The 14,417-nt window shown below is 43.8% G+C and overlaps 2 protein-coding genes across 5 annotated transcripts in view; one reads left to right on the plus strand and one right to left on the minus strand.

Annotated features, from left to right (window-relative positions):
- LOC121550003 (acyl-CoA dehydrogenase family member 11) overlaps positions 1-6,737 on the plus strand; it is a 99,327-nt gene extending 92,590 nt beyond the window's left edge. For both annotated transcript variants that reach the window (XM_041862052.2, XM_041862050.2), the window contains one exon: positions 6,147-6,737. In XM_041862052.2, the coding sequence (XP_041717986.1) occupies positions 6,147-6,261 (115 nt within the window). In that variant the 3' untranslated portion in view covers positions 6,262-6,737. The remainder of the gene's footprint in view (positions 1-6,146) is intronic.
- Positions 6,738-7,590: 853 nt separating this feature from the next.
- On the minus strand, positions 7,591-12,234 carry LOC121550006. Of its 3 annotated transcripts, XM_045210546.1 has the most exons (7): positions 12,082-12,234; positions 10,522-10,587; positions 10,068-10,100; positions 9,009-9,137; positions 8,481-8,597; positions 8,125-8,229; positions 7,591-7,904 (listed from the first exon to the last, which is right to left on the minus strand). In XM_045210546.1, exons 1-7 carry the CDS (start codon positions 12,214-12,216, stop codon positions 7,902-7,904), a joined length of 588 nt encoding a protein of 195 aa, XP_045066481.1. In that variant the 5' UTR covers positions 12,217-12,234; the 3' UTR covers positions 7,591-7,901. The 3 variants fall into 3 exon arrangements, with proteins under 3 accessions (XP_045066481.1, XP_045066480.1, XP_045066482.1); XM_045210545.1 differs by having other exon boundaries at positions 7,591-8,229; XM_045210547.1 differs by lacking the exon at positions 10,068-10,100 and having other exon boundaries at positions 7,591-8,229.
- Between the last annotated feature and the right edge of the window lie 2,183 nt (positions 12,235-14,417).

A 14,417-nucleotide genomic window follows, 5' to 3' on the forward strand; every position in this document is an offset into this window, starting at 1 on the left:
GTATGTTATCTGGCTATGCACCATACCATAGGCTGGAGGCTTGTTCGTTTAGAAGACAAGATATGTTTATAAGTCCCATGCCATTGTTTTATATTATATGATTTTATAGTAAGAAGAATATAATTGAACTTAGCTTAATAAAATAGAAAGGATATTTTTCCCATTCCGGAGCGAGTGCGCAAATGAAGTGGCTATGTTGAGCGAAAAAAGTGATCATTTGAAACAGGTCCTATACTCTAGATTTAGAGTTATTTGGCAACTTTAGTTGTGAATGATACAAACCTTAGAATGTCGTAGAAACCGAAACATATATGGGCTGCATAATGCCACTATAGGCTATTGATGATTTGATAAAGTCGCAAAAAAAGCTTGCGCTCTGTTTCTTGCCTCAGGCTGCATGTCACGACTCCCTCCGAAGCTGCCTCATCTCCTTGTTTGGGCGGGCTTCGGTGTTCGTCGTCACCGGCCTTCTAGCCACTGCCGCTCCTCTTTTCATCATTCCATTTGTTTTGTCTTGTTTTTCTCACACACCTGGTACATATCCCCTCATCAGTCTCTGTATAATTATTCCCTCTGCTCCCCCATATCTTTGTGTGTTATTGTTCCATGTGGAGGTGTCGCTAGCTCGTGTTGAGCATTATGTTACTTTTATCGGCAGGATACTCACCCGTGTGTTTTGTTTTCCCAGTACGCATTTAAGTCACACTGTATTTGGTTTACACAGTGCTGCGGACTGCTGTATTGGCCAAATAAACCTTATTCTTTGACTCACACCTCCTACGCCTGGCTCCGTCGGACTCACCTTGTTAAACTGCACACGCTGTTCTCTCATCAAGTGATCATATTTTCACCCGTCAGGCTATTCTCAATGTAATCTTGTCTTTACTAATATGTCAAATTAGTTTTGATTTAGAATGGCCCATTATCAAATTGGCAGGAACAGGTGCAGGGGGAAAAAGACATGTCATCCGTATGCACTCCAATAACGAATGGAGGCCGCTTTCCTGCCGGTTAGATTTTCAATGATGCTGGGTAGGCTACTTTGGTTTGATGGCAGAGCATGTGCTTAATATGAGCAGCTGAGAAATAAATGTAGTAGCAGCTGGGGTCCACCCCTTTTTAGTGGCAACCATCAAAACTCTTTTTTCACATGGGATTGCATACAGAAATGTCTGGGCGAAAGGGGATAATTCCGCCCAAACTCTGTATGCCGTGGGCTATCCAACCCTGTTCCTGCAGCTACCCAATGCTTAATTTGGGAAACCAAAGTGAAATCTGTTCGGGAACATCGAAAGTTTTCACAACGAAACATATTTCATTAAACTGTTGACAGACCCTCTTTCTGCGTGCTTGAGAAAGGAATGAAAGAGAGAGAGGGGGATGTGGAAACGCACAGTGGTGAGATATTCTGTAGCTAAAGGTAATGTGTCAGCCTATTAATTATGAAATATAAAAAATGCCATATTACTAGGATATTCAAAATCAAATACAAAGTCAATATAATTGCACAATCAATGAACCAACAGCATTGCCTAGGCCTGTACGTTCTCTCCCATACTCGTGGATACAGAGGGTAGTGCGTACGGCCCAGTACATCACTGGGGCCAAGCTTCCTGCCATCCAGGACCTCTATACCAGGCGGTGTCAGAGGAAGGCCCTCAAAATTGTCAAAGACTCCAGCCACCCTAGTCATAGACTGTTCTCTCTGCTACCGCACGGCAAGCGGTACCGGAGTGCCAAGTCTAGGTCCAAAAGACTTCTCAACAGCTTCTACCCCCAAGCCATAAGACTCCTGAACAGCTAATCATGGCTACCCGGACTATTTGCCCCCCCACCCCATCTTTTTACGCTGCTGCTACTCTGTTAATTATTTATGCATAGTCACTTTAACTCTACCCACATGTACATATTACTTCAACTACCTCAACTAGCCGGTGCCCCCGCACATTGACTCTGCACCGGTACCCCCCTGTATATATAGCCTCCCTACTGTTATTGTATTTTACTTCTGCTCTTTTTTTCTCAACACTTTTTTGTTGTTTTATTCTACTTTTTTATTAAAAATAAATGCACTGTTGGTTAAGGGCTGTAAGTAAGCATTTCTGTCACGATCGTCGTATACAGAGGAGGACCAAGGCGCAGCGTGGAAGGTGAACATGCTTTTTATTAATGTTACACGAACAAAACAACAAACGATACGTGAAGTCCTACGGTACAAACACAAACCAAAAGGAACAAGATCCCACACCATACTGTGGGAAACAGGCTGACTAAGTATTGGTCCCAATCAGAGACAACAAGCAACAGCTGATTCACGTTGCCTCTGATTGAGAACCACACTGGCCAACATAGAAACACAATACTAGAACGAACACAAATGAAAACTCACACCCTGGCTCAACATACTAGAGTCCCCAGAGCCAGGGCGTGACAGTACCCCCCCCCCCCAAAGGCGCGGACTCCGGCCGCACCAACCAAACACCACAGGGGAGGGACCAGGTGGGCACTCCGCCTTGGCGGCGGATCCGGCTCCGGGCCTGATCCCCACTCCCTCTCCAACCCCCCAAAGTACCCCTGGTCCGGTCTGGCCCCGCTGGCCGGAGCTGGACTGCACACTGGTGGGAGCGGATTGCTCTAGCTCCGGCGTGAAGCAGCTGACCGGTGCCGGACCAGGCACCGGTGGAACAGGCACGGGCCGTGCCGGACTGACGACGCACACCACTGGCTTGGTGTGGGGAGCAGGAACGGGCCGGACCGGGCTGGCGACACTCACCATAGGCTTGGTGCGGGGAGCAGGAGCGGGCCGGACCGGGCTGGCGACGCGCACCATTGGCTTGGTGCGGGGAGCAGGAGCGGGCCGGACCGGGCTGGCGACGCGCATCATTGGCCTGGTGCGGGGAGCAGGAACAGGCCGGGCCGGGCTGGCGACGCGCACCATAGGCTTGGTGCGGGGAGCAGGAACAGGCCGGGCCGGGCTGGCGACGCGCACCATTGGCTTGGTGCGGGGAGCAGGAACAGGTCGGGCCGGGCCGGCGACGCGCACCATAGGCTTGGTGCGGGAGCAGGAACAGGCCGGGCCGGGCTGGCGACGCGCACCATTGGCTTGGTGCGGGGAGCAGGAACAGGCCGGGCCGGGCTGGCGACGCGCACCATTGGCTTGGTGCGGGGAGCAGGAGCGGGCCGGACCAGGCTGACGAAGTGCACCACTGACTTGGTGCGGAGAGCAGGAATGGACCGGACTGGGCTGGCGACGCGCACCACAGGCTCGGTGCAAGGGACAGGAACAGACCGGACCGTACTGGGGACACACACCACTGGCCCTACGCAGGGATCAGGAACGGGCCGGACCGGACCCCAGTACCTCTCGCCGTGCCTCTACACCTTCCTTCCCCTTTTTGACCAGTGGCCCCCGTAACCTGGCGGCCTCCTCTGCCAACCCGCTGGGCCGCTCTATCGCGGTCTCCTGCTGCCCCGTCGTCCACGGCGTGAGCCCCCCCCTAAAAAAATTCTGGGCTTCTCTCCTTCCCGTGGACCAGGTCTCCATATCTCTCGCCAGCCTTTCGCCCTTCTGCTTCCAAGTCAAGCCCCTCTCTTGCTCACACGGCTTGACCCAGTCGAGGAGGCGCTGGATATCCGCTAGAGATTTCCCTGGCGATGGCTCCTGGACCCGCTGCTTGGTCCAGTTCTGGTGGGATCTTCTGTCACGATCGTCGTATACAGAGGAGGACCAAGGCGCAGCGTGGAAGGTGAACATGCTTTTTATTAATGTTACACGAACAAAACAACAAACGATACGTGAAGTCCTACGGTACAAACACAAACCAAAAGGAACAAGATCCCACACCATACTGTGGGAAACAGGCTGACTAAGTATGGTTCCCAATCAGAGACAACAAGCAACAGCTGATTCACGTTGCCTCTGATTGAGAACCACACTGGCCAACATAGAAACACAATACTAGAACGAACACAAATGAAAACTCACACCCTGGCTCAACATACTAGAGTCCCCAGAGCCAGGGCGTGACAATTTCACTGTAATGTCGGCGCATGTGGCCAATACAATTTGATTTGATTTGATAGAAAGTTAGACCAATTATATACCAAAGACATCTTACATCAGTTTTGTTTTATGTTTTTCTGCCGTGCGTAATATGCAGTAGGCTAAGTATTGTATAACGGCACAATCATTAATTTAATTTCATTTTGGGGGGGGGGCTTGGGCTCATATATAGGCCTATGTGTATGCATAAGCTCTAATATAAATATGGGTGTTTTGAATTAAAGCTGCAATATGTAACTTTTTGGGCAACCCGACCAAATTCACATAGAATTTTGAGTTATAGATCTGTCATTCTCGTTGAAAGCAAGTCTAAGAAGCAGTAGATCTGTTCTATGTGTGCTATTCATTTTTGCGTTTTTTACTTTTGGTTTTGTACACCAGCTTCAAACAGCTGAAAATACAATATTTTTGGTTAAGGAAAACATATTTCACAGCAGTTTAGATGGTACAATGATTCTCTACACCAGGGTTCTTCAATTCCGGTCCTGGAGGGCCGAAACACTTCTGTTTTTTATTTCTACCTGGTAGTTAATTGCACTCACCTGGTGTCCCAGGTCTGAATTAGCCCCTGGTTAGAAGGAGAGGATGAAAAACAGAGGTGTTTCGGCCCTCCAGGACCGGAATTGAAGAACCCTGCTCTACACTATACTTGCTAGTTTTGTCACATAAACAGAAATTAGGCAAACTATTAGAATTTTAGCAACAAAGAAATGGCAGAGCGATTGCTGCATAATGCACCTTTAATCATCACCTTAGAAAGCGCTGTCCATTTCGTGGTGTTAGGCTTTGAAACAACATCCACAACAACCATGTTTTCCACTCAGTTTCAACCTGTTGTTGAAATTCTTTCTTCAAATTAATCATCACTGTGAGGTGCGTTTTAAAAGCACAATACTGTTTTGATGATAAGTGGTTGATGTGATTTTTTAGTACATTTGCATTGATGTCAGAGTGATTAGAGGGACAATGGAGCGCTGAGTACCAGGCCATTAGCGATAGCCAGTTGGGTACTAACGCATGTCCAGAGTGCATAAAAGGAGATTGCTGTGACTCAGCGGTCACGTGGAATTTTACGATGGTCATGACTCATGACTGCCGGTGTAGCGGTAATATAGTCACTGCAACAGCCCTAGTCACAGCAGACAAACGCTGTGAGATGGAAAAATGCTTTCTCACAAGGTCGACAGGCAGGCAGGCTGCCACTGAGCATCAGCCACACAGACAGTGACGGGTGGCAGCTCAACGCTTACAATGGAAGACAGACACAGGAAATGGGGACGAAGAGCGGAAAACATAGGGAAATTGCTTTTCATATCAATTATCAATGACCATTTTTAGTAGCCACGTTGAAGTGAGCTTTACTGAAACGTGTGTGTCTCAAATGGAAACTACAGTACTAATAGAGTCGATAGTCAGAAGACAAATTACACTTTGATCTGACAGTAGGCTAATAACTCCTTTCTATCCTGACACACAGTATTAGCCTAATGTTCCAGTCTGGAGCTAATGTACTGTAGATATTGCACAGAAGTTGACATTTGACCTCCTGCTAACATTGCATGGTGTTTGTTTACAAGGTGTATCAATGGCCATTAGTGAAGCTGAGGTACAGTGTGTTCTCAGATCTTTGTATCCTCCCTCTCTCTCTCTCTCTCTCTCTCTCTCTCTCTCTCTCTCTCTCTCTCTCTCTCTCTCTCTCTCTCTCTCTCTCTCTCTCTCTCTCTCTCTCTCTCTCTCTCTCTCTCTCTCTCTCTCTCTCTCTCTCTCTCTCTCTCTCTCTCTCTCTCTCACACACACCTAAAGGCTACAGGGTATTTAACTGTCTCTGTGAGGTCTTAAGCCATACACTTTTCTATTGCATATTAGGATGCTGCTGTATCACCAGAATCAGCTATGTTCTAAATAGTCATTGTTATTGTTATTGTTCAGATGGAGTAAGACAATGGTTCATTCATCAGTGCACACTCCAGCAAAATGTACCAAAACGTTTTGAAACGGAAACAAGCGTTTCTTATCGGACATGTTTCAGTCCCTTTTCTTCCGTTTGGTGCATAATGAATATGACCCATTTGCCCCTCCACAGGTATGCGTACGCCAGGACACTGCGCATCGCAGACGGGCCAGACGAGGTGCACCTGTCGTCCATTGCCCACCTGGAGCTCAGGGACCAGCTGAGGAAGGCCCAGGCCAAGCTGTGATGTCATGCAGGGGTTAACAGCATGGGTTAACACAGGCAGCCCTCAGATAGACCGCAGGGTAATGGAAGGGTTAATAGAGGTTTTAACACAGGTTAATAGAGCCATAATGGAGCTGCATCTGTCACGGGAGCGACGGCGATTGATTGACAGGCCAATCTCACCTACAAATCACTGTGGATGTCAATCATAGATCTCCACATACAGAGATTCTAAGATTTGCATATCTAAAACATGATGATGATCAACTCTTGCTCTGCCTTAATGTGATTGTGGTGGAATAGCAGTCTACTGTATTATGGTGTGAAGATCTGTCAGAACAAGTGTTGTGTCTGCTGGACTACAGATGATGCTAACAAAATGGGTATCATGTTTTTTGATTCTATAAAATGTAGTAATTTATAACTAAAATGGCGTATACTGCCTTAATATGCTCATAAGATATATAAATAAAGATTTGGATATGCTGTAAAATCGCATCATTGTTTGAATTCATCATGATTTTCGCAAGGACACCTTCATATGCATTTTTCACAATATAAATGTTTATGTATTTACAATTACCTTGTGGCTATAGTGCCAGTGATTGACTGAAACAACTCCTGCTGAGACTGAGGTTGTCCTAAAATGGACACTGTAGACTTGGACCTCACCTTGGATCCTTGCCCTAGAGTCACCAAGCCCCCATTCTGACAGTTCACACAGTAGCTTTGCTGGGCATACAAGACTTAACTTGTCTGCAAAAACACTCAAACAATCTCCATTAGTTAAAGTGGTGTCATGAGCTTCCTAGCGCTGGTGAAATGAATACAAAATAAAGTGTTTTTTTTTCTAACAAATTAAGTTGGACTTCTAAAACAGATGGCTTATACTGGTCCAACGCCCATAAATGTTACAGAATAGTCGCCCTCTCAGCAAAAAGGTTTGCCTGCTAGTTTAGACTCTGCCCCTGATCCACCTTGCCTTGGGCATTCACTGTGTGCAGCCCAAATGGCACCCTCTTCCTTACATAGCGCACTACTTTTGACCAGGGCCCATAGTGCACTATGTAGGGAATAGGGTGCCATTTGGAGCTCTGCCATCTGTAATTGGGGCTCAGTAACATTTTCCACCCTAATCCACAATTTCTGAATTAACTTCTGGCAGTTTCACAGATCCCGTTGTGTGGGAATTCAGGGTGTTGCACTGGGCAACAGAGAGGGAGAGTTGGGAAGATTTATTGGACTTAAGGAACAGCCTGGTTTTTGGGAACAGTGAAATGTTCTAGTCCATTTGTCAAGGTGAAGTCCAACTCTGTCGTAGACTAAACTGAAAATAAACAGTGCAAGCAACAGCAGCCCTCTGTAGCCTTATATTGGGACAAGTTCTCATGAAGTATCTTCATACATGTTGACTTCATTTGAATCTGATATATGCACAGAATTACCAAATAATCACCTTTTAAAAAATAAAATGATGTTTAAAAATATCAGAAAATACTATATTAATAATATACATAAAACCAATATGTTTGCAAAGAGAATATATAATGTACAGTTTATGAACTATTGAAGCACTAGCACTTCAGCAAAGTAACTTGTTTAGGAACAAACAATTATCTTGGTCTGTTTCTTCTTCTGTGCGCTCCTCTTGCGTCTCTGTCCCTAGGGAAAGAGTCAAGTTATTCATTTGTTCACATCAAACATTTACTTTAGACTAGATAGTTACAAATCAGATAGAGGTGAATTTAACAGAGGGGTAAACTGTTTTGAACTATTTTGTGTGATTGGTTTTTCACTGTTTTGTATGCTTGCAAACAGAATTTAGCTCAGGGGGCAAAAAAAGTTTGATTGACTGGTTAGTTGATTGATTGACTCAGGTGGGAGTGGATGCAGATTTGCTGGGTCGTGCCAGAACGGAGAACGCTCCTGGTCGTCCTCTTGGCTTGACCTTCTTCCTCTCATTCTGCACCTGCCTCCGTACTCTGGTTACCTGGAAGAACAATGACATGACGTAACACTTCAATGACACAAGGCTGAATGCAGGTTGACCAACCATCACTAAGCTAGCCTCTCAGTAACTCTTGCTGAGACTGAGGCTGTCCTAATATGGACACCGTACATGTACTGTATGATATCATCAGTGTGTTTGAGGACCTCACTAAACAAAAAGTTTTGATATTAACATATGGACCGGTATCATGTGATTGTCTGCTCCTGGGTTGTCATGGCAATGTTGTGTACCTGTAGGGAGGTTCTGGGGTTGTTGTTGCTGAGGAGAGAGAAGGATCCCACTCTGGATTTATGCTTGTTCTTCTTCTTGGTCCCAGACTGGCCTAGGTGTCTCCTGGTCCGCTCTGTCTGGAGGAACAACATTCCCGTGGGATCATTTAGAAACTAGAAGGGGCTACTGTATGTTACACAGGAGGCTGGTGAAGAGAGGACAGCTCATAATAATGACTGGAATGGATAAATGTAACGGTATCAAAAACATGAAAACCATGTCTTTAATGTGTTTAATGCGGTTCCATTTATTCCATCCCAGGCATTACAATGAGCCCCTCCTATTTAAAATGACACCAGCCATCACTGGTGTGTTAGCACACCAAGTGCTTCACGAAAACAACTCAGGATATAAAACCTCCAGTACACCATCGCATTCTTGCTTACTCCACTGTTTCTAAGGATTCGCAAAAATGACAACACAACAGCCCCATTGGATCATTTGAGACCCCTCCCTCCGCCCATATCCTTCCTTTTCTCCAGTCTTACCTGAACTTCGATGAGTGTGTTGGGGAAACCCTTGGCTGAGAAGGACCCAGGAAGGATGGAGTTCCACCCCGACTGTCTCTTCTTTCTGTCCAATGACACATCTGATGGCATGTCGTTACCTATCAACAACTATTAAGACATAAAAGAGGCATTAATGACATTCTTAATTAACATGGAGCCATTTTAGAGGGACGAAAAGCATAATATCTATTTTTTTACATGTGAACATTTCTGCTCAACATGTGAAAACAGCTAAATGCAATTTCCGCATGTGAAACTGCAAATTATTCGTTTTGTTTTGTAAATTAATGAAATTATATGGGGGTTTTAATGTAAGTGGTACGCTGTTCAGCTAAAATAGTGTAAAAAATCTTTAATCAATGACAATATGATTACATTTAACATGATCACTTAGCACTGACTTTTCAATATGACCCCACCTGGGACTTGAACTCACAACCTCTGGATTTGGGGTACACTGAACCTTCTGCTCTGCCACAGTCTGTAGCATTCCTCTACACATTCATTACCTATAGTACATCTCTGCACTTAGCAAAATACTTCCATCTGCACTGCAATTTTAGTTATCAGTTAATCTGACTTATCTCTCATGATTGATTTCATTTAATTATTTCAGCAATTTGAGGGTTTTCTATGTAGTTGTTTAATGTTGGTGGGGCATATTATTCTGTTTCAATGTTACTCCTCAATCACTATGATACATATAACAGTTTTTCTTGAGTGTATCCAGTAAGTCCAAAGAGTAGGAATACAGGTGAAGTCAGTCATTGACACAGACATAGTGGCGTAGCAGGAAGATTGGAATACCGTGAAACGAGGTTGTGGTTCATGTATGTCAAAGTGTGTTAAATATGTACGTTGAAAACACTATGTTAATAGCACTGTTTGTGTGTGTATCCTAATGACACATTTTCAGCACACAGTAGTGTTGCATAACTATGTACAATTACAGTTAATTCAAGTTAGTTAGTTAGTTCAAGGCTAATTGGTTGTATTGTACTACAGTTCTTGGTAGCCTAATTTATATAAATGTCTTACACCAAGTGCAGAGAGTGCCCCAGGTCGTCCTCTCTGTTGGGCATAAGAAAGATATTACATTAAAATCATTAATGCAGTTTGGGGGAAATGAAATGCTTCCGTAAATGTACATGTATTAACAGCAGCCAAATACTTCTGGCTGCAGTCAGAGCATCAGATAGATGTCTTATCCACTGAATCCACATGCATCATGTCTGTGTGTGTGTGTGTGTGTGTGCAATGACTTTGGGGAATTTATATTTAATATTCACTATCTTGGGACAACAAGCATTTTAGTTGCATTGATCTTAGTGTCTCATTGGAATTATATGCCTCCTGGAAGTTACCATTATACAACCATATGTCATGCATACGCCAACCCAGAGTGGGAAGTAATCCAGTACAAGGTGGGAGCCCTCTGTGACAGAGAACATACTGTGGTAGGATGTCTTTGTGGGGAGGGAGGCTCATATACCTGTCGCTGTTTCTTGGTATGGGTCTTTATTGCAGTAGATGGCATCAGCCGCACAAGCCCATCATTCTGAGAGAAGAGAATTTTACCATGTGAAAAAAACTAACATTTAACAACATGTATTCTTTATTCCACATATGTAATAACACCTCAACCCCACTCATATGCAATTACAAAATTGTTATGTTGCATGTTTGTATTTCATTACTTGTGTAATTACATTGTTATTACACAGGTATAACAGTAACTTCAAGTGCCCCCCCCAAAAAAAAGAAAAAAAAAGAAAGAAAAATAAAATAATCATAATTTAAAGTGTTACCATTAGGTTAACTGAGACAATTCATTAACCATATCCTGTTAGGATGAGTGAGGTAAAACAGTGATCATATTGTTGGAGTTAGGAGTAGGCTTCACTAGAACAAAGTTTATATTTCCCCTTCCATGGTGTACATCTCCTCTATAAACATATCTCTCCCTGAGGCAACTTCTGCTGAGACTGAAACAACTCCTGCTGAGACTGATATGGCTGTCCTAATATGGACGCCATACTGTGTACAAAGGTCCGTACATACACCCCACACTCCAGTGCACAAGGTGTGCTCTTCAGGATCACCTATCCCTCATTACAAGGAGGCTCCCTGTTGTTTTTTCATTTCGCTATTATGAAAACATTCTGGATAGCCCATTTGTTCTGTGCTAGTTGTTGGCGAGCACCGTAAATTACCACTGTTCCATTATCCACATTCACTATGACCTTTGAGGCAAAAGGCACAGCACTGAATTCAACAGAGATTTCTTCAATAATGCTGCCCAAGGCTAAAGAGACTCCAACCACATCTGAAGTTTATAACTGCACACTCTGTAATAGTATAATTACACACAAAACTCATAAAACCTCCCGCACGGAAAACACATCTTGACTCAAAGTCTTTCATGTTGTTGGTGAAAATCCTCATTTGAAATGCTGCATCTGCTGTGTCTATTGGCCAGATGAGGATGATTATGTTGGACAGAACGTGGAGAATGTCCACAAAGAATGTCGACTGCAAATATGGCAGCTCAAACAGCTCTGTGGCCACACGAAAAGTCTGCAGAGGGTTTGTTCCATCGAGGGTCTTTTCGAGGGCAGTGGTAATAGTATGACTGGAGACTAGGTTACAATGAGACTTTGTCCCTGACTAAAATAAGTTTATGTTTCCAGGTTACTGGAATGTGTAACTCTGTTTAAGTCCATGCATGTGTTCCACTCAAAATATCACATCCTCAACCACTATACATACACACACTACATGGAAACACAGAAAGCATTCCATAGCAGTTACTGGCTTTCTTTGGCTTCTGAGCTAATGTTGCTACTGCAGAGTCTGGGGAAGTGTTTCGAATAGCTTGTAAAAAGCCATTTCAACACGTTTCATCATGAAAATAATGAAATACATAATAAAATCCGTACAAAAAACCCTCACCCCTGATCTCTCCTTTCAGTACCAACACTTTTCAACTCCTTGTACCTGATCAAAGGAGCTCATCCACAAAACAGAACAACCTGGAGTTCCAATCCCTTACCTTTCCTCCGGTGGTCTGCCCACTGACACAGTCCTCCCCCTGTGATGTCCCAGGACAGTCTGCACCATGTGTGAGCTGGAGAAAGCTGCCCTGCAGACAGAGCAAACTTAGGCACCCCCAAAGTGCAGCCTCCATGATGGTCCAGGCACTGGGGCCCAGCCCCGTCAGCACCCTGCTTTATACCCTCCCCTCCTAACATAATGACGAACAGATGCAGAGGAGCAGAGGAAGGAGGCCATGCCAGCTTCACACAGACAAACAGCATTGCACCACACCGCAACCCAGCGCTCTCTACGCCAGCCAGCGGTTCTGTGGTTCTCCAAAAATATGTCAGCCATCTGAAGGGCCTCCCTCAGCAACCGCTCCCCACCGCCCCCGCACCAGCCCAGGACAGTGAATAAAATCCATTTTCCCTGATGCTTGAACTGTAACTTCTGAGAGAGAGAGAAAGAGAGAGAGAGCGAGAGAGAGAGAGAAAGAAAGAGAGAGAGAGAGAGAGAGAGAGAGAGAGAGAGAGAGAGAGAGAGAGAGAGAGAGAGAGAGAGAGAGAGAGAGAGAGAGATACACAGTGTGCAATCACAGCAGCAAGATTTGTGACCTGTTGCCACAAGAAAAGGACAACCAGTGAATAACAAACACCATTATAAATACCATTCATATTTGTAGTTTAACTATTTGCACATCGTTACAACACTGTATATAGACATAATATGACATTTGAAATGTCTTTTTTCTTTTGGAACTTTTGTGTAATGTTTACTGTAAATTTTTTATTGTTTATTTCACTTTTGTTTATTATCTATTTCACTTGCTTTGGCAATGTAAACATATGTTTCCCATGCCAATAAAGCCCCTTGAATTGAATTGAGATTGGTGGCTCTCTTTTCAGAATATCCTGGAAAAGAGAAGTAGGATTGAGTTGGTTCCTTGGTTCGCTGAAGAGGTATCGATCTTTTAACTTTTCCGATCTGCCGCCAGAGAAAAAATTCTGGGTGTAATGAAATGAATGTCTTTATATATTTTTGTGGTAGAATCTTTTTTTTAATTTTTTTACAAAATGTTATCCCAGACTGCCCCTTTAAACAATTTCTGTTGGCTTGGACCTTCTGGTTGTGCTGAGGGCATGTGTAGTCCACACATATAGTATTTCATTTCCAGAAGTACATCAATCAACATAAGGGTTTGTCTACAGTAAGTCACAATGGACAGTTGTAAGGAAACTGCAGTGCTTGTACATTTGTCAAGACATTCTTTATGCTGGTGTGTTTTTGTACGATTCGATATCTTCCGACATTTTGTTTTGTTTTTCACAAATTGGCAAGCATATGGCTGTATCCACGTAGAGTGAATGAATGTAAGGGGGCCTGTCTAGATGTTTTATTTGGCCATAAAAACAAAACATGCCATGATGGATGAATGTCTTGATGCATAAATTGCAGGAGAATACAGTTAGCACCCTGTGTGAAGGAAGGTGTATGAAAGGATGGAAAGAGTGAGTGAGGAAGGAGGGAGAGAGAGAGGAGAGTAAGGTCTAATGTATTCACGCTTCTAGCTCTGTTCCTCTTGGCTAGAAAGGAATGTTAAATTATCTTCAGCTGTAATTGGAAACATGTGCTGCTGTGAAATACTGAACATAGTGTGAGTTTATTAATTGTAACTACAGCCTCATGAGACCCTCAGCATAGATACAGTGGCTGTAAAAAAATGTAATATAATAAAATGTAATATAATTACAATATAATATGTATGCCTAAAAGGTGGTACCTGACAGGTAAGCATGGGGAGATAGAAACACATAAGTTACAGGTAGGACTATGATATTAGTGATGTAGTGTTTCTGTTTTTTACTAAACATAAATATTAGAGGCTTGGAGATCGACTGACAGTCCAGCAAAGGGAGTCATGGGAGAGTGAGAAACTCTCCAACATGAGGCATTTTATCAGGGCTAAACATGCACTCACCATCCATCAGTCTGACAATCCTTTGGAAGGCAACTTGCTTTGGTTTTGGAAAGGGAGACATTTTTAAAATGAAGACACATTTTGGGTTATTTATTCACATTAATATACTGATAATATCATTTAGAACACTGTATTCACATAAATGTACTGAAATTATAAACACAGCTGAATGTGAGGAATGTGAGCAAGAGAAAGACATTTCAGACATTTTTATTGTAGAATAATAGATACTGAAAGTCATCATTGATATGAAAAGCAATTTCCCTATGTTTTCCCCTCTTCTTCCCCATTTCCTGTGTCTGTCTTCCATTGTAAGCGTTGAGCTGCCACCCGTCACTGTCTGTGTGGCTGATGCTCAGTGGCAGCCTGCCTGC

Source organism: Coregonus clupeaformis, chromosome 34 (genome assembly GCF_020615455.1).
Source record: "Coregonus clupeaformis isolate EN_2021a chromosome 34, ASM2061545v1, whole genome shotgun sequence".
Taxonomy (NCBI): Eukaryota; Metazoa; Chordata; class Actinopteri; order Salmoniformes; family Salmonidae; genus Coregonus; species Coregonus clupeaformis.